This window comes from Zootermopsis nevadensis, unplaced genomic scaffold (assembly GCF_977971745.1).
Source record: "Zootermopsis nevadensis isolate Lab colony 2312 unplaced genomic scaffold, Znev_1.0 Znev_ptg000022l, whole genome shotgun sequence".
In the NCBI taxonomy this organism is placed as follows: Eukaryota; Metazoa; Arthropoda; class Insecta; order Blattodea; family Termopsidae; genus Zootermopsis; species Zootermopsis nevadensis.
In genome coordinates, this window is record NW_028259154.1 from 14,662,029 (window position 1) to 14,683,414 (window position 21,386).

The window sequence follows — 21,386 nt, forward strand, 5'->3', positions numbered from 1 at the left end:
AGTAAGAGATCTCGTTCTTAAACATACGAAATCGCGTTCATATTGTAAAGTAATGTTGATTGAGAGTCAGAATTTCCAGGTTACTTCAGGGTATGTAAATGTGATTCACGAATCATCCAGCATGGCGTGATGATTTATTAAGTACTCGGACAAAGTTATCTTAGAGAAGGAGGTTGCGAGAGTAGACAAAATTAGTCTGACTTAGGGCATGATCATTCTAGTGGCGGGCTCTTTTGAATTTGATAACATTTTGGAATCCAGAGCTGAGTATGAACTTTTCAATTAAGATTACCTCGTACTTATTTGTGACATCCCTGCAAAGGCACACCCTGGCTGGTTACGGGGTTAACTCAGCCTAAACACAAAATGGTTCTAACACAATACACAAATGTACGTGATGTGTTTACATCAGTATGAGGGATGTTTCACGTCGCGTGTGTGTGTACACAGAACTAATGGAGTCAACGTACTGTCAGCTTTCATCTTCAACATCAAGACATCGCAAGACGAATGGGTCGTTTTATTACAGTCATATTACACAAAGAAGGTAAATACTTTATGAGGGGTGTTTAGAAAAAAATTCTGTTCTTCAGGACCCTATTAAAGAGGCGTTTACATTGTCTGGCTCTGTACCTCAGGGGTGGGCAATTACTTTACCGCGAGTTCGGATGGTATTATCTTGAAGTGAAAGAAATTGTGAACTTAAATATTGGTAAATATCTAGTAATTATTTGCAGTAAATCAACGTATTTTATGATCCCGATTACTTAACTTGGAAAAGATTTCTTAAACTGTGGTTGGTGTTCTTGGGGTATAAAGAAATGCTGTGATGGAACATGCAACTGGCAAAACTCGACTTTATGATTGATACAGACAGACCCACCTGTAGGCAAAAAATGGAATCAAAAAATACGCGTAAAAATGAGAGTCGAGAACAACAATCAGCTTTTGAAATATGTCGGAATTAATTACTAATAATTAAATTCGTATTTATTTTGGCATACATATAAATTACGTTCAGTAGACGTGAATTATGAAGGAAGCCTGTTAATTTTAAAAGAATAAGCTTACAACATTTATCGTCAGGTTCCTCGGCAAGCTGCCACTTCGAAATAAAATCTCGACGCCCAGTGATAATTTCATTCTCCTATTCTAGACCAATTCGAGGGTGATTTCACAATTTTGTTTAACCGTTTACAGTTATGTCATTATTACACTTACTACATATTTTAATATTCAGTTTTGTCGGCAGTGTGTATTTATGGCAAATAGTTTGAATACACGTCTACCCCGTTACCACTATATTAACCTATCCCGAATTCAGATATGATGTAATTGTTTCAAAACCTATCAATATATTTTTTTAAATACACGAAGACGCTTTCTTCCATAAACAAAAACGTAAGCTTATGAAATCACCATGCTCTGAGTGTGTGTCCCCCCCAGCTTTTGTGTAGACTTGCGATTTACAACTGCAACCAATCATCTGCTGTAAGAAAGTCGGTTTCATGAGTTTTGCCCGGAATTCCTTGTTACACTCAAAATTGAAAATTCCCCTGCTAATTTCCACCACAAACATGAGTTTTTCATGAAATCTTGGAATGTTATTTTAAAGACGTTTCTCACGACGGAAGTTCTAACAGAAGATGGAAGATCCCTTTCTGTGTGTCAATTGTTTCCGACCTTCGCCTACGAGGCCGCCATTCCTTAGCGACGTCATGCTAATTGTTTCCAAATACTGTCAAATGAACTTCTGTTCACATCCAAATAAACATTACTAGACAGTCAAAAAGCAGACACTGCAAAGCTTCTTATGCGAGTAGTTAACACATGCCATATCGTCTATGCAAGACTGAGTTTAATCATTTAATGCTAAAATCGAGATAAGTCGTTCGTAAACACGATTCTCTTAGGCTTGTACTTAAATTCAAAATGTATCTACGAGCGCGTAAATACAAACAGGGCGTTAAAAACAGAAGAATTTACAGGCTCGCCTAGGAGTGATGTCAAAGAAAAAAAGCATAAAGAATTTTCGGACTTTATCCCACATACACAGAAGATAGAAAATAAAGTCAAGGAGATGTAAGCAAGTTCATATGCTCAACGATCTTACATTACAAACATTTCAATCACAGTATTAGGTGTAAGTCCTCCGACTGTCTTGACTTCTGCTGGTATGCTTTACGACAACAGTGGAGTCAACAGTAGTCTCTCCTCCCCAAAATGACATAACTTAATCTAATAAAACCTAGTCAAAATAAATGTAGGCTACTTTTCATTTCGAGAATGACTCTTATTGGACAGGGCTGCGTGATCCAAAAGCCTATTGAACTTGGTGAATTTCTACACATTAGTAACGAAAATCTTACCCTGCCCTTGTACGTAATTCAGTCCAAATGATAACAAAGCAAGTGACGGTAAACGAAATAGACGGAAAATGAAAGAAAAACAAGGACAAATAAATAAGAAAATTACTACCAATATTTGGAAAATATTCCAACATTCAGATTTATTTATTTATTTAGTGTTCTGTCTGACGACAGGTCCATATGAACAGGATCCTTCCATCCTTTTCTCGGACTGGGACCTGTTCATATATGTTCTTGGCAGATGATCCAGAAGTGGTTTGCCATTGCCTTCTTGTGTGTGAATGGAGTAATTGTTGGGATGCCACGGAGAAACCGGAGAAGCCCCCGAAGGAAAACTCCGTGTTGCCTAGACCACGGCCTTGCCCAACACAAGTTATAAATTCGGGCACCGCCGGGAATCGAACCCGAGACCCCCAGGATTACAAGGCCAGCGTTCTAACCGCTAGACCACCGTGGCGTTAACATTCAGATATGTTGAAACAATATGGAATACAATTTAGAAATCTTAAAAGTCCAAAATGCTATTCTGTTCAATCACGCAAATTATACATAAAAATAAAGGACGTATTTGCTCGAGTGCATTTCATCAAAACGACTGACCCTTTCAACCAGTAAACTCACCTCGGGCACTAGAAGAACAACCCAGAACACACAACGTCACAACACACGAAGCGGAGAGTGACTGACAGACAATTGCATGCAGGTACAAGCAGTTCTCTCAGAAGGTCATCTATGGTACCCAGCTTAGGGCCAAGTGTTTGGCCTGTCCAATGGGGAGGGAAGTCAAGCCTTTCGCGCAGAGTACCTGCAATACGAAAATAAATGACTACCGAGTGCACAAGAATTTTAAACTGTATCATCCGAACCACGAGAAAAGAAAGAAATGGCCTTACTGTCAACATTGTAATGTACTAACCTATATTACATATACTATTTAAACTTCGGTGTTCCGTACAATTTGAAACGATTTCTTCCACGTGTTTCATGCGTGAAATTTGTCCGAATTAACTAACGACCTCAATGATCCAGGAATCCTAAAAAAACTGGTAGTCGCTAAGCGGGTCAAGAAATTACTTCCTTTTTTAAACCTGAAGGTTCAATGCCGTGTTCACAAGAACCCGTCACTGGTCGCTATGCATGCAAGGCCTACTCTCTCGTCTCTGCAGCGGTCCGCACGCCAAGAGAACTCCGCTGGGAGTAGGAAGGACATGAATGCTGCCCTGTACACTTTAACAAAACTACTCGAGCACAGGTAATACCAACGGGGTACAATGCACTTGAAACAGAAATGGTTAGAGTGCACACGCGCAATATAATCACCCACCTTCTCCCATTCCTGCTTCCCGATGGACTCCACCTGAGGCGGGGAACATCCAATCCGATCTGCATTCAAAAATGTTGCATGAATTTCTCATCCTTGCTACCTGAGGCAGCTGCTCCATCATCTAATTACCCAAATAATATTTTAGTTGTAAAAATTATTAAGTTCTTCACTGTGCATCTTTCAATAGCTTCTTTTACGTCTCATCAGCACCCTAGGGATTTTAGGATCTCAGGGCAGTGAGTACGAAGATGGATGTCTTCTGGATTGTTGCACTATGCAGTCTGATAGAATTTTACCGGCATTTCAGAGGTTGTTTCAACTGCCCTGACGATGGCGGTATCAAGCCCTCTGAAAAGTTGGTAAACTTCTACGAGGCTACATGGCAACATCCCAGAAGACTGTAATCTATATATACATTACAATAAATACCAACAATTCAAAACCTGTATCCCGACTTGAATTAAGAATGATATATCACTTTAATGACAAGATTATAGGTTGAATGACTTGTGTACGATTCTGGTTGGGCAGAATTTTTCTTTCTGCTACAACTTTCAGATCACTTCTGGGGCCTACCCAGCCTCATGTCAAAATGGGCACAGCGGTTCATTGCTTGTGTGGAAAGTGGCTGGGGCATGAAGCTAACCACTAATCTCTAAGCAGAGCCGAGATTAAAAATGTGTTGATCTATACTAATGACACACAATACTGTTTTACAGTTGTCAAAAGCAAACTCATATAAAGAATATGCAATATAACTTATCTACAATAAACAAAGTTAAGATTAATTATTTTTAGATGTCACAAAACTATAAATTTGAAATAAAATCATAATTACAGCAAATATATTTTTTTTAAAATCATGTCAAACTTTAAATTCCTCAGACGAACAATAACAAAAATACATACCACATGACACGATCACACCATAATTCTCCTTACTTAAAAAAATCAGGAATGTAGGCTAAAAAGGTGATGATAACATTTATCATATCCGTTAAATAAACATTTATTCTGGAAAATATACATGTATAAAATTTAAAATAAAACCCTTCCACATAAACATGTTCTAAATAGAAATCAGAGTCCATAAAATCTTTAAATATTACGTGACTCCATCACATTATACTTTGCCGGTAAAGCGATGAAACTTCTTATAGGTGTCGTAGAATGTTTTCAGCAGCAGCTGCGATGCTGGCGTCAGAGTGCGAGACAGGAAGAGGATGGCGTGGGAGTCGCATATGCTCAGCAAACTGTGTATACAGTTTGAGTAGTGGATCTGCAACACGACATTCCAGCAGATTTGCTTACCGACTATCTATCGCTGATTGCCATCAAATTACGACTACTGTACAGTGTGTCCACAAAGTCGCTTCGGGGTTTTGAAAAATTGTGGCGCGCAAACAAATTGAGCTAGCCACATGCTAGAAACATGAACACCTACCTGGACATGCTGGAACTATATGCAGTACCACAAATTGAGCACTTACAGCCACAAATCATTCTGCAACAAGATGGTGCTCCACCTCATTGGGGTCTGCAGGTAAGCGCGTACATAGACAGGACATTTCCAGGGAGATGGATCGGCAGAGACGGTCCAATGCCTTGGCCTCCACGTTCACCAGACATAACACCACTGGATTTTTTCCTGTGGGGTTATGTCAAGAGCAATGTGTTCCGAACACCAGTTAACGGACTTGATTACCTGAAGACCCGTATCAGGAATGTGATCTCGGCTATTCCAGCGGACATGCTCCAGAGAACACGGCAAGAGCTCGAATATCATCTGGATGTTCTCCGTGCTACCAAGGGAGCCCACGTCGAGCCTACTGAGGTCAGTAAAAAACTTCCAGAGTTTCACTGTAATCTGCCGCAAACCGCTAGCTCAATTTGTTTGCGCGCCACAATTTTTCAAAACACTGAAGTGACATTGTGGACACTGTATTTCTGACAATTCTAACATCTGTTTCCTATAGAAGTATGTGATGCGTAACACTTCTACTGATAACTGTCATTTCTCAATGACTATGCTACAATATCATACACCAAGCACATATAAAACAATGGATGATATGAGTCATCGCCCTGATGATGGAGGCAAGGACCTCTGAAACGTCGGTAAACTTCTACCAGACTACATGGCGCAACAGCCCAGAAGGCAGCCATCTTCAGACTCACCGCCATGAGAACCTCAAATCCTACATAATAGATGGTCTGCCCACACTGAAAACATGAAGCGCTTTTTTCTACCAGTGACAAACATTCCTCGTGAAGTATTTAGCCTTGTTGACAACTAAAAGATAACTCCTAATATTTCAGATTTTACATCTGGAAGAAACACTGTCTTGTATTTAGAATAAAGTAAAAGAAATTTAAAAAAATAAACTCAAAACTCCCATTTTAGAATACGCTATATCATCCAATACGTAAATTATTTCGACTTGCATCCAGTGCCATTTTGAAACTATCAAATTAATTAATAGTACAAGTATATCCACCGACCTTGACTTCAGGATAGAGTGTGTATGTCTCGAAGTTTTGCAGGAAATCAGCCACTATGTACGCTGCGACTCTCGCGAAATGTGGTTTATATTCCTTGAACACATTTGTCAATCTGCAATAAAACATACTGATGTTTCTTAGATTGCCAAGACATTCGCCGACCCTTACGCTAATAAATATGAATTGCGGACTTTGGGCCTCTTTGCATTGTATTTTGTATTAGTCTTGCAGTGATTTAAAGATTACTTATGATTTAAAGTAATTTTAAGTACTGACAGTGATTTTATAAAGGTACTTTCCATTTGTTTTACATAAAATGTAAATGCCGCAGAAGACAAAATAATCCGGCTAACATCAGCACAAGCAGGTTTAACAAAGTAATTCACAGTAAGTAAGGAGAGGGAGATAATTAATAATAATGGCATTGTCACATATTTTTCAGTCAGCTAGTAATGCTGCACGTGACTTCCCAGACCAGTGGTCACCAACGCGGCGCCCGCCAAGGCTTTTTTTGGGCGCCCGCGTTGTTACAGAAAGAGGTTATACTGAATAATGAAGGCCGTTCAACCATGAACATTATAAAATCAAAGCGCAGATCTCGACTTACTGACGCCCATCTTGATGATCGTTTGCGAACAGCAACATCATCCTACACCCCCAAATTTGGAAAACTGGGCGATGAAATGCAGCGCCAAACATCCCACTAACTTCCCACTTGAGTAATAATAATTGTACTTATAAAACTACGTATTTTTGATTGTGCGGTTTCTTGTATCATTAAACGTCGTGTTGTTTCATGTATTATTTGGTGTCCATATCTTATTTGTCCAGAGAAAAGAAATTTTGGCTTTGTTAACTGGTCGGTGCCCGCCACAATCTCATACACTCTCAGATGTGCCCGTAGGCACAAAAAGGTTGGGGACCACTGTCCCAGACCATGACCTCACAGGTATTTACTTAGGCTGGGGCCACATGACCGTACAAAGTACGTCCACTGTAACGCACATCATGACATCCGTCATAGAATTATGAAGGGGCATATAGGGTACAACACACAAACCACGCGTGTGGCCCCAGCCTTAACTCTCGCAGAATGTACTTGCAGTGTTTTGTGGACCACCAGTTGAGAAACTCAGCTCCTGGCAACTGTTCTTCTTCTCAGATCACCAAGACGAACATCACTCACCTTTCCAGCCTGTGAGCACAGACTGCACATTGTTTAACCTCTGCAGGAGAATACTTCAGGTCAACATGACCATGAGCAGCAACTGTTGTTGCTACCTGTCGATAACACTGAAGGAGCGAAGGGATGCGATCCAGCACCAAAGATTCGCGAGACTTCATCAGTGTCTGCAGCAGCCGTAATGACACAAAGCAGATGGACAGCGTCTCGGGCGAATTGATTGTCAGTGCAGTGCCGACACTCTCAAAACAAAGATCCAGAATCTCTGGAGACATGAAGAGCTGCAATGCAATATTAACACATGGAAAATACATGGTTTGACAGGAATTAAGTGGACACCTTGGGATATTGCATGAAGTCACATGATACTGTTTTTATATTAAAATGAAGGTTAATGGTTTTACCTGTAGTTTGGATAGGGGACGGATGGACAAGAAACTGGTAGGAAAATGACAACACGATTTTGTACCGCATCCTTCTAATGCAGGACCTATATCTATTTTTGTGGGATTTATATTTCCTTTCTTAACTATGTTATGACAAAAAAAAACCCAACAAATAAACAAAATAAACAGCTCAAAAGGAAGTACACATGAAGGTCAGTCTATTCTGTGATCGAATTTTAAAACAGAATATTCAGGACCACAAAGAATACTTGCAGAGAAAATTATTTCACCACAGAAAATAAAGATAAGTAAATCTGTAAGTGTAGGTTTTCGAGTCTATTACTCTCACTTCTAAAGCTATTAGTCAGTGGCAGCGAAAATTAAATTACGATAATTCCGCACGGGGTAAAATTTCAAGAACATCTTGTTGGTTATACAGATTAACAGAATGCATAAAAATAAAGACACCCGGAAAAAATAAAAAATCGGTAAAGCAGTAAATGGAAAGATTGATTTAGGCCGAACAAGAATAGGGACTGATTTGCAAAGAACAAGATGACAAACTGAGATGTCGATAAATTTCATTACTCACTATAGAATTTTGTGTGATGGCCAATAAAAGTTCAAGAACTGGTAATATGCCGTTCTCCACACAAGTGGCATTTGTCATGCCCCACTGATTAACAAACACAATCAGCATATGACACAGCTGCTCCAGTGCCATCTTCCTGGCATTGTTCCTGCCATCACTAAATTTGCTCTGGATAACAGATTTCCATATCGACAATCTTGCTTTCAGGAGCTGAGGCTTTACTGGAGACTGAATCGCAGATTTCTGTAAGAAAAATTAACGTGCTACTTGTACAAGAAACATCAATACCAACAAATTTTCAATTTTATAACATTAACACCAAATACAAAAACTGTTCCTGTGCCTAATCCCCATATCTTGAAGATATATGGAGGAATGGAGGTAAAGCTGCAAACATTTTTAAAACCTTGGGACTAGATGGAATTGAGATGTCAGTTTCACGCTCTAGATGCTTTAACCTCACGGTAAAGCCGATGGTACCAACCGGATAGGAATATGCTCAGACTTGACAGCTGATATCGAAGTGATGGCTAGAGGAAATTCCCGACTCTCAAACCTGGTTGCCCAGCCTGTAACATTTCACTTTGCTAAGATTCAGTGGCTCACCTCAAGGTTATAATGCTGAAATAATTAAGCAAGAATGTCTGAGTAAGATAATTCTTCCATGTTTCCTCCTTTCAACACACTTTCTGTCAAACACGTTGCATGATGTGTTTGAAGTTGTGCTTCTTACCACAACCAACACAATTCATATAGTCAAACTGTACATTAAAAGGCTGCGAAATGTAATGACATTTTAAAAGAGCATAAAGGCAGAGTTATGCTATCTATCATTGTATCAATCATCTACAAGAAAATGGAACATTAAATTTGGTCAAAAGGAGAGAATGAAACAACAAAAACCTATAGACAGGAGGAGATGAATTTCTAAGATAAATATTTTAATGTACAAAGATAAAAGTAAAATTTTAAGCAATATATCACATGAAACCATGTAGAGGTATTGATGTAAAGCCACATCAAATCTAAACCTTGGCACTAGGGCATAGTCAGGTTCGTGGTCTCAGAATTTCACACCTTGGTTAAGAGGCTGGGCGGCCCCAGAACTGCTCTGCATGTAGTGGTAACAGAAAAAAATCCCTATTCCTGCTGAAAGTCAAGTCCCAGTCACATTACGGATTAAGCTATTTTGGCTTAAATGAACAATTTTGACACATTACAGCAAGAAAGTAAGACTTCATATACAAAATATTAAAATGATAAAGATAGTAAAAATTTATGAGGTATTCTATGACTCTCTTGTGTTCACATTTAAGTAATATCAATGTAATGGAGTAAAATAATTACAGGCATCAAAAGCGCTTTGTACCACGAGAAAATTGTCTACAAATCCCAAAGTATGTGTTCATTTTTAAGTGGTATCTAACACAAAAGTAAATATGATACTGATCTTGACCACTTACAGTGACGGCTTTTAAGTCCTGTAAAATAGGATACAACTCCTTCTCTGTTGCAGCTTCAAACACAAGCTGCATGTATTCAGAACTACACAATGAGCCAATACAATCAGACATGTCCAGGCTTGCCAATTCAGCCCATATCCTGCAAATAAAGTCTGGTGGCAACACTGTTTGAAGCTGGGCCTTATACTGCAGCAAAGTGGCCAGGATGTCCAATGAACTCTTGATGGGATATGATTCTGCAGGAATGTCCTTGCTTTGTACTTGAGACAGCTGTGGAGAGAGTCAATAAATTATACATTTTCATCTTTTTATGAGTAAAAATTTATATATGCAAATGAAAGCGCAGTGAATACACAAGAATGATCTCTAACTCTGTTCAGCAAATGATCACAAACATTTACAGTTCTTTGATAATCAGTCATTAGTCACATCTTGCTATTCCTGATTACTTTGTGGAAATGACCATTGCCTGATACGTCAAATTCATTTGATATTTTTAAGGGCCATCTAATAACCCTGAACTCCATTCCTTTTGGGAACTTTAACTTCACAGATATATACTTGTAATATAAAAATTGGTGACAACATGGCTGATGGTACCATTTGATTTGCCATGGAATCAATCGCAAAATATAAGAAAACAATATGACAAAAGTTAACACAACAACAGCATAAGCAAGGCTGAGACTGTAAGTCAGAGCTAATATCTAAGAAGAAGAGTGGGTGAAAGATGCAGGAGGAAGGAATCACAGGATGACAGTTGAGCTGAATATTTACAATCTCACACATGCTGAATAGAACAAACCAAGTTGGTGTTACAAATACACATGCAGAAGCTAAACTGTCTAGCTTTTCGACAGCAGTGGCATTTTTTTATATGCTACAGCATTTCTAACAGACAGCATATCATCGAATTTCTGCGTTTGGCAAATATTCACATTTCTTATCACGCAGATAATCGAACCTGTGTTGGCAGAGGGCTTACTGTACCTATGAAAATGTTTAGTGCCTACATTTCTGATGTTTACTTACAACCCAAAAGATAAGAGTAACTTACACAAGTGTTAATAACTGTACCAAGATGAGGAGTGAGCTTCTCCAGCTGCTTGGCATCTCCTTCCTTGAGGCACTGAATCAACACTAGGTTGAATCCATCAGAGACAACTGGACAACCAATTGCACCATTCAAATCCTGTATTATCTTGATAATGCCTCGTGAAAGTCTGCGTTGGTACTTCAGGCATAGTGAGTGGTCATCCGAGTTCTCATGCTCGTTTGGGCACTAAACAGAAACATAAAAAAAACCTTCCAGTAAGTGGCAAAGTGTTATGGAGTTCTTACAGCTACCAGGAAATTAAAAGCTATGAAGGTCAGATGGCCTCTAATCGCATGATATTCATACAAAGTATCATTAAAATCTGACTACTGGTCAAAAAATCAATGAAGCCATAAGCCCATCTATCCATTTAAAATAATAAATATGAATTAAAATTAGTTTCCAACATCAATTTTAATAGAGGTCAATATGGAACACAGCTCTACAAACAACACTGTTTAGCACTTAATTCCATTGAGGACATGTTTTAAATGTACATATAAATATCTTCATATTCATAATGCACAATATAAATAATCATTTTAATATGACAATATATTGATCTGGACCTAGCAAATTTATCTTTAATGTAAATGTAAGTGTATCCTGACAAAGGCCAACAGTTATCTAGCCAATGAGAGCAATGAAGTTTTCTCTGCCTTGCGTGCACTCGTTACCTTAGTCACAACTTTCAGGAGGGTAACAGATGGCTCCAAAGCCTTCACATCTAGAAAATGATTGCTTGACTGCTTCTGTAGGATAGGAAGAGCATCCTGTAGCTGGGGCAAGGCGGAACTATGACTTAAACATGACTCAAACAACCGCTGGAACAGGAGACAGAGCATATCTCTGGATAGTGGCAGGTCCACACTCATCATCCAGCATGTAAGCCATCCCATATTGAGATAACTACAGATATCAGGTGGCCCAGGGCTGTCCAAAATACCTATAATGAAGAACAACCCATAACTGAAGTCTGAAAATAGGGATGAGGACAGAAACCCTAGCTGTATGACAAAAGCAGAATCCAGCTTTCAAAATGTTGTAATTTTATAAGTTTATAATTTTGACAATGGACACGGTCTAAAAGAAAAATTTTACACATAACAATTCATAAATTTCTTCATTTTTACAGGCTTGCATCCCACACTTCTGCGAGGTTGCTAACAGATTCCTTTCTTCATTTATTCAGCTTCTTCACTGAACGTGTCTGTTTTCTGCAGCTAGGTGTGGCACATTACTGGAATTCCAGTGAAACTGGCTTTCAATCGAGATAAAAAAAGTCCCATTCCTCACTTAAAACACATGTCTGAGAAAAATACAACAACAGATCCTGATCATTAGCACAAGTCTTCATCAATGTACAATGCAGATGGAATTGTAATTTCTATTTATGTAACAGAGGTATAACAAGAAATTTGAATTCTGACCATTCTCATGTATATGTATATATTTTTTTACTGCAATCTCATCTTTACGCTGGTATCTACATTTTCATATAAGTAAACTGTAACAAATGAGGAGACTTTCTGTTTAACTTTCAATAGCCATTACTTTAGTCTTTAATAATAAGGATACTTGATTGAGGACTTCTCACCTAAAAGAAGATTTCTGAATAATAAACTTCTGACATTGGAAAATTGTTCTTCTTCTCTTGACACATCTGACCCCTCTAATGTAATGACCAACGCAATAACACTGACAACTACTACTGATTTCAAAGTGCTTGGTGTGTGCTGTAGAGGTAGCAGCTTCAGAATATGCAGGTACCTACAAGAACAAAAGCCATTGTAATAATAGCAAATGCATTCTGTGCAACATTTTTATATCCAGACAGCATGCCACGTTCTTGCGTGCACCAGCTGGTCACTTTGCAGCACTATCCACTGCAACTCATATTTTTTTAAACCAGCATAATATGAAATTTATTTGAATTTTGTTCAAATTTTCAATGGTTTTATTAAGATATGTCTAGTCTGGCAAAGTATAAAATGTTGTTCTCTGTGTTCCTGCAGGAGATACAGAAGTAGGAAACTGTCATCCTACCACAAATGTGTACATACCTCTGCAAAGCTGCCATATCAAGCTTCCATCCATTTGCAACTGAAATTTCCTTCTCTTTTTGAAAAGCCTCATTTACAATGTTAGCCATGTCTGTCAAAACAGGAGTCAGTGCTTCTGGGTCATTCTTGGACAAACATGAGAAAATCTGAAATGGATCTATCTTAGCCAACACTTCTCTAGCTACTGAGAGGGGGCCAACCTGATGGCCGAGGCTGTCACGTTTCCTCTTAGTGCCAGAAAACAGCTTCATGATGCCCTTCAATGCTGCACAAGTAAATGCTGAAATGAAGAGTCTGGAATCAGAAATAATGACATGATATTAACAATATATTCAAAATAGTAAAGAATTTCAGAAAAACTGCAATATAATTGTCCTGCAAAAGCAAAATTATAAAACACATGGAAAATGAGACAAGTAGTAGAATTTGAATGTTCAAAACTGTTAATAAAAAGCCCACCATTCACTTCACACAATCAGTGTGTCTCTAAAACATACATCATTATGTTATCCTCACATCTCCATTTTGGTTTTCAAAATAATAACTTTCAAAGATGTCTCCTTATCAAAAGCGTGCCCTGCCTTCTAGTATCCTCTCTTCAAGATATATTTCCAATTTACGGTAACCTCTTAGATGTCACTAAGCTGTACATGCAACTTGTAAACATACAGACACAAGCGTTTTTATAACACTGTCAAATGCAGCATTTGCAACTCACATGCTGCAGCATGTGTTGACTTACATGGACTGTGGACAAAGAACCTGTGACATTTTCATCAGACACATAAAAATATCAGAACTCACAAAATATTATAATATATCTCAGACTATAGATAATCTCCACCATAATTCAGGCATAACATAACTTATGTGGATTCAAATAGGTCTCAGTGTAAAATGTATAGAAAACTAGATTATCAACAGATGATACATTCTATTGAACCTACCTGTTTTCTTGAACACTTGAATTTTTCAATGCATCCAACAATTCTGAACTGGTTTCAGAGTTGCTACTTATCTCTTGCACAATATGATTTGCTAAGCACTCAAGCTGCTCTGGGTTCATAAATGGCACCACCAGCAATGCATTTGTTCCTGTTAGTATAATGGGCCATGAATCCCTGATGTGTGACACCAAATGCCTTGCAGTAGACAATGCAGTATCATGTCTTGTCTTTTTACTGTCCACATACAAGAACACAGCTCGTAGTTTCTGTAAAATCAGCTTCACCTGTTGTGACAGTGCAAAGATAAATATTAAATCTTTCAAGCCCACACAATTTCTTATTTTGTGGAAGACTAAAGAACAGGAGCAATAAGCTGATCACCCCCAGGAAGCACCTTGAGTCCACAAATGTAAACCCAAAAGTTGGGCGAGAACCTTGAGATCTACTACAATAACTTCCTTCCATGTCCTACCAATTTCAAGGTCCATAACCATCCTTCCATTGTACAGATCATTGCAGGATGATCTGTAAGCAGTGCTGTTTGTATTTTGGAGATCCCAGATCCAAATCTCAGCCTAGAGACCAGCTATCCTGACTTAGGTTTCCATGACGTTCTCCCCAGTCCACCCAGACAAATGTTGGAACAGTACCTTAACTTAGGCCACAACCAGTTCCATCCATATCGTTTACAATTAATTAGTCATTAATCATCCTATCGTTTGAAGCTATATAATACGTGCTACTGACAGTACTGTTAAATAAACCACAAAAAAATCTTCCCATTTAAACAACAAAAATACTACAAAAAACTCCATGCAGCAGGGTCATTATTGAGAACATTAATGTTTGCTAGCTTAGTGAGGAAATTTTATACCTTTCATGGAAGCTGAAGATTCATTACTGTGTTCACAAAAGCACACCACTGGTCCCTATCCTGAGACAGATGCATCCAGTCCACATTGTCTTACCCTATTCCTTTCAAACATCCATTTAATATTATCCTTACATATACTACCAGGTTTTCCAAGTGATCTCTTCCTTCCAGGTTCTCCAACCAAATACTCTAAATATTTCTCATCTCTCCCATGTGTGCTACTTGCCCTACCCATCTCATTCTTCATGACTTGATTGCCCTAGTAATATTTAATAAAGAATATTCATTCAAAGTGATCACGTCACTCAAAAAACCTGTTCATGTGTGAAACACTTTATGTATTGATTTCTTATAATAAAGCAGAATTAGCCCCCAGCCTAACCACCAAGCTGCATTAACACCCCTTGTCAACTGTGTAATCACAGTTATTTTGTATATCTGCAGGCTGTTCCCTCCATTTGTAACACATAAAGACACTTAAAATATGCTTATGAGAAACTGCTGATATACAGTGAAACCTCGATGCATCGTTTTCGGCGGGGGTGGGAAATAAAAACGATGAATGCGGGAAAACGATAGATGCGGGAAAGCATTAAAATTTTTTAAAAAAACAATGTTTCTCTTTCAAAGTTACTTCTTTTTACCAAAAAAGTCTTTAATGGACAACTGGTTTGTCGAAACTTTACGTTTTAGACCAAACAGAGCACTTTCCACGTTCAAAATGTTTTCCTCGTCACGTTCACTAATATTAAGCGCATAAAAGAACGACTTCACTTTCGCCAATGCAGCGTGCGCTTCGGCAAAACTCGGCAAAGCTTCGGGCTCGCATTCGTCGTCTTCTTCTTCCTCACCGCTCCAACCCCCTTTGCGGACAATAACAGGTAGAATGGAAATACTATTACTGCCGAACTCAACGAAACGTAGCTGTAGAAGACCCTGAACCGCTGGAAACGAGATGAACCAGAAGAATGAAAAGTGCCGCCAGCCTTTCCTTTGTACTTATAATAAAAGCATTTGTGAAGAAATTAACACTGCACATGCCATCTGGCATCGCTGGAACGAAATATGAGTGCACCCAAATTAAAATCGTAAAATTTCTGACAATGGGCACCGCCATTCACTCCAACTATCACCCCTGCACCGCTGACCCCTCATTCCAAAAGAATCTGTGCTGGTTGGGCGACATAACAGGTTACCGCTACTGCGTATTCCAAAAACATTGTGCGTCTTTCGGTAATAATTTATCTCAAAACCCAGCATTTTAAATTCTCAGAAACGATCATTGCGGGAAAATTGTGGGCCGGGACTAAGATTTTTGAACGATCGATGCGATAAAACGATAGTTCGAGGAACGATAGAAGCGGGAAAATGTAACATTATTTTATATGGGATGTATTCGGGACCGAACAAAACGGACGATGCATCCGGGAAAACGATAGTTCCGGGAACGATGGATAGAGGTTTCACTGTATAAATTAAGAAACAAACAACTTCCAGCCTATTCTTTATAGCCTGCACTGTGAAATGACAATTTCCTCAAATAAGAATATATATTTCTTGGGTTGAAAAAACAGTAATCATAATAGGCAATGTAAAATTATACCAGCAACTCCTTGCAGTCAGCTTCACCAAAGTTGCTGATTCTCTGCGCAACAAGGTTCCATAATTCACTGCACAAATAAGGGTGCAGGTAAGATAAGTTGGTTGCACTGATATCCTCCTGCAATGCTGCCAACTGCAAATTCATATCAGACTCAAGCCTGACACTGTAGCGTATCGACAGTATTCTCAGTTCTCCCCAGTTATAGCACAGCTGAAGAAATGCTACCATCAGCAGGCAATTCTGTAACAGCAAAAATAGATTAAATACAAAAGAAACACTACTAAGACAGTTTCAAAATTTCCAAAAAACAAAAGGAAATATCTAAGTGGCATTCTCATGGCGTCTATTGTTTGCTCCTTTAGTTAAATCAAATAACTCATTTCCTTACATGTTCTCTATGTAGTAATGCTTGTCCTAGCTTTCCAAGCAAATCCTGCAGTCCTGTCATCAAGTTGCTGAACTTTGAAGCCACCTGAGCTGGTACAGAATGATCAGCCACCCGAGTTCCACGGAGAAAGTGACACATGAGTTTGCTGATAATTTGCACGATCAACAGAGGACAATCACCTGAAACAATTGTAATAACATCTCAACACATATTTATGAATTTATTTAGAACAAAAACTTTTCATTGGCTAACTTCTTGGTACAGTGTACATTTTTAAAAGTTTTGAGTTTTTCAACTAATCAAAAAATTCCCTGCCTTTATGAAACCTGAAGGTTCACTACTGTGTTCATAAAAGTTCACTACTGGAACTCCCAAGCCAGGTGAATCCAGTCAGTTCACTACTGGAACTCCCAAGCAAGGTGAATCCAGTCTGTATCTTCACATACTTTTCAGAAAGACCTATTTTAATATTATCCTTCCATCTGTATCCAAATCTCCCAATTGGTCTCTTCCCTTTGAAGGTTATATATCAAACTTCTTGTATACTTTCATGTGCACATGTGTACTACTTGTCCCACCAATCTAATTTTCTTAATTTAATCACATGTACAATATTAGGCATACACTACAAAATTCAGAAGCTTCTCAGTACCTATCCTCCTTCATTATTAAGTTACTTAATCTCTGGTAGGTCTAAATATCTACTACAATTCATATACTTTTAAGATCTAGTAACAAAGTCCGAGGCTCGATATACAGAGCAATAAAAGTACACTGGTAAAGGTAAATGTGCCTTAGAATCACACATCAAGGCAAAGAGTGCACTCAAATGTGAAGTTCCACAAAGCTTTAACTTCAATATCAGAAATAAATGAGAAGTCAGCTTCATACTCCAATCAGTCTTACATTCAGGGAAAGACTAACAGTGCCTATGAAATGGAAAAGTGAGTATGTTCTGAAGTTCTTCCAAATGTGATGGTGAAGAGTTCCACATATAAAATGCATTCAAAATTTCTAAACAACATTAAATAAGACGACAGAGAACTCAAACAACAGACATGTGGAAATGCAAAACACAAGGAAAACAGACGCCTACTCACAAGAACAAATAATTTTTTTTACTGATATATATTTAGTTCACTGTATGTGACAGAATTCAATAATAATGTTCATATTATATGTTTTTCTTGAGAGGTTACAAAACTCAAAAGCCGTTATTGTTATTATTAAGATATACCTCTGTGTTTAACTATTCCAATACAAAAACAGGTGAAAATTAATAGAAATCTTGTCAGCAGACTGAGTGCTAGCTAGATTAACCTCAAATAACTGTTACTGACCCTGAAACATTAATGAATTAGCCCATCCCTTACCTTGTTGTTTCTCAAGAACTGCCACACAGTCCTGGTTCAGGTGAAACATTAGTGTCCGCATGAGTTCGACAGTCTGACCACCGGGCAGCAACCCTACGGCAATCTGGAACTCAGTGCAGAACTCTGATGGCAATATATCAGGTAATGCTGGTAGTTTCTTAACTTCTCTTACACCGAGCGTTGTTCCAAGATTTAACAGCTTTGCCACAAATTTCTGCAGTCGACTAAGTTTTACAAACATCTTCAGAGTATCACAGAAGAAAGTGACATATGCCACTTTTATTTCTTTGGTTTGTTTCTTTGCTAACATCACATGTTCCAAAATCTCACTTGTTTTTGGTTCAAAGATCAGAGGTTTCAAATGTATGAATGCACACATCACTTCTAGTATAACTACAGAAATGGAATCTTCTGAAGTAGAAGAAAACACAGCTGGTATTAATGCTTGTAGCCATTCTTCAAATGGTACCTCATCACTATCATTCAGTGGAATATTGGCATCTGACAAGATAACAAGAAGATTTTTTGTCACTTTCAATGACGTACCATTTACTTCTACAGCTTTCTTGATATGGCATTCAGGAAACAGTTTCTTAAATTTCTTGTGTTTCAATAAACTCTGATAATTATCATCTGAATTGAATTTAACTTCAGGTTTGAATCCGACAAAATAACACAAAGTTATAAACATCCTGTGCACACAAACTGTATCTCCTTTATAACTTGACACAAATGCTTGAAGTACAATAGAAAATAAGTTAACAGTTACATCTGATTCACTGTTAACTACTGCTGATGAAAGACACTCGAAAAGGGTCTTTAGAACAGCACTATGATTGTCAGCATTTCCTACAAAAAGAGACATTAATGCCAAAGACATTTCTCTAGAACGTGACTTAGGAAACAGAACTTGTTGTACACACTTAAATATTTCAAATCTGACATGACTTGCAGCTGAATCTGTCACATGGCAACTGGGTATAAATTCAAGAACTTTAATTATAGGTTGTAAAGTCTTCTGAATGAATAAAACTGAAAAGAGTTCTTTTTGAAAAACTTGTTTGTTAAAGACACAGATGGTTTGCAGGATTCTTGTATAACAGTCAACATTTTCTTCATTAATAACATTTAATATGAGACTGATGTAATCAAATAACTGTTCTAGCTGCCTTTTGAAGAAGTGCTGGAAATTTGTGTTCTCTAGCACACAAACCGCACACTCAAGAACGACACACTTTGAATTCTTGCATATGTTTTCTGATTTCAGAAGTTCACACAAAATCTGGAAATAACACAAGTTGATATGTTATCATTACTTTTCCAGTATATTCTGAATAAGTGGCTTTGCCTGGGACACCCCAGTTGGTAAAACTAGCATTTTTAAACAATTTTTCTGAGTCTTATATAGTTGTATTATTCATTGTTGCCTTTTGACAAATAAACTGAAGCATTTATATGATATTTTTAACCACCAGTAAAAAACAAATGAACAAGGTAGGAAAGGTATTTTCTACCTTACTTTACTTAATTTGTTGACATTCAAATTAATTTATTGCAGATATAATTCTATTATTGAAAAACAAATGTATTAAAACTATCACACTACATAATCTTAAACTACTTTTCAATTTAATACTCAGTCAGTACAGTGATTGCCACCAAGCTGGAGGACCAGAGTTTGATTACTGGTAGGAGGGAAAGATGAGTTGACTTTGTGCCTTTTGCTCGCAGAACATAAGAACTACTACCCTGTGCTGAAGAGAAGAGAATATCATAGCTGTTTTGAGCATACAAAACAGTCTGACCCACAAGCTGTCTACATGAACCTCAGTTTGCTTAAAAACAAAAACTAACCTGAGAAACATAATATTTGACAGGTGGTCTGATGTTAGCACCACTCAGTTTCTTCATGTGACTGCTGTTAAAACAGGCCTTGAGAACAGACCAAATATCCTCTGCATTTCTATTCTTTTCTCCATATTCACACAACCAGTTCAAAATTAGCTCCTCTTTTCGCTGAACTGGTAAATCATTTGATTCAAATGCAGCCAATGCCAACCGAAGTCGCTTTGGTAAAGGTTCCACTTCTTGATCAAGTCTTCTCAACAATTCTGATAAACCATAAACAATATTGTTAGTATTAGCATGACACTTCCAATTACAAACTCCTCTTCTACATGCTTACTTTGTTGGAGACGCTGTTAAACATACGGTGTTATAAATTATATACTTACTAGCCACAAACCAAAGAAAAATTCTGGTAACATCCTCCAAAATTGTTACTGTTGAAACACTATATGCAACAAGGGTAACCATATCCTAACTAGCCAAGCATACCGTTCGAAAAACAACACGTTTCTAACTTAATGCATGTCTCTATAAAATCATAGCATATTTCATGTAGTAAAATAATAGTACATTATGAATAAACTAACAACTTTTGTGAAACAGAAAAACAAACTGATATTAAGTATATTACTAGTACATAACCTTACTTATTATTTTTAACTATTACCAACTCATAAAATTTTACACATTTGCGCCCTACTTCAATCGCATTAAAATTTATATAACTCTTTGAGGACGTTAAAGGATTCATACAGTTTATTTCTAGAATATATAAAAGAACAACACGTGCACATTACCTCCAGACAACGCCATTTCCTACTGGGACCATAAATAATTACCGGGACATCTTCATAGGGCGAAGTAGTTACTTGAACGAAGTACATTCATCTCATAAAAGATGTCGCTAGTCGCAAAGACCCTCGCTCATTATTACGACGTCTACCGCATTAATAACAGATCCTCGCCGCCGTGTGAACCTGAAATCTCACTTGTACTTGCCCGTTTTTTTTATAAACGATGCAGTTGCCTTGCCCCATTTTAGTTTCATCCCACATGCAGATGACTTTAGTGGATACGATACAGGTTGCTTTTCTTACACACACACAGTTTGGCCTTCCAATCGACCTTAGGAAATAAATTATAATTATTATAGTATCTATAATTGGCTCCTGCAGCTATAGAGTTAACATATTAAAAAATCAAACTCAACAACAACAATAATAATAATTACTGTTATAAAAAATTAGAACTTCTGACCAAATGAGATGAACCATTTTCATGTAGATAAAACGTAATTACATTACATCTCAGAAACAGAAATGGAAAACTTTAATCACAGGAGTCTTGCCACTGGATGCAAAAGTCCATAATTCAT

The 21,386-nt window shown here is 37.8% G+C and overlaps 2 protein-coding genes across 2 annotated transcripts in view; both read right to left on the reverse strand.

Moving 5' to 3' along the window:
* Positions 1 to 3,755, reverse strand: part of GEFmeso (Guanine nucleotide exchange factor in mesoderm) — a 152,740-nt gene extending 148,985 nt beyond the window's left edge. The window contains exons 1-2 of the mRNA XM_087354026.1: positions 3,694 to 3,755; positions 2,991 to 3,174 (exon numbers count right to left, since the gene is read on the reverse strand). The gene's annotated coding sequence lies outside the window, so the exon portion shown is untranslated. The remainder of the gene's footprint in view (positions 1 to 2,990; positions 3,175 to 3,693) is intronic.
* Positions 3,756 to 4,686: 931 nt separating this feature from the next.
* Positions 4,687 to 20,905, reverse strand: LOC110839741 (uncharacterized). Its single transcript, XM_022084221.2, has 15 exons — positions 20,809 to 20,905; positions 20,018 to 20,274; positions 18,164 to 19,445; positions 16,791 to 16,969; positions 16,403 to 16,642; positions 13,926 to 14,209; positions 12,979 to 13,272; positions 12,513 to 12,685; positions 11,593 to 11,861; positions 10,877 to 11,101; positions 9,820 to 10,089; positions 8,357 to 8,599; positions 7,382 to 7,659; positions 6,196 to 6,307; positions 4,687 to 4,972 (listed from the first exon to the last, which is right to left on the reverse strand). The coding sequence occupies exons 1-15, from the start codon at positions 20,822 to 20,824 to the stop codon at positions 4,817 to 4,819; spliced, it is 4,278 nt and encodes a 1,425-aa protein (XP_021939913.1). The 5' UTR covers positions 20,825 to 20,905; the 3' UTR covers positions 4,687 to 4,816.
* Positions 20,906 to 21,386: the final 481 nt, after the last annotated feature.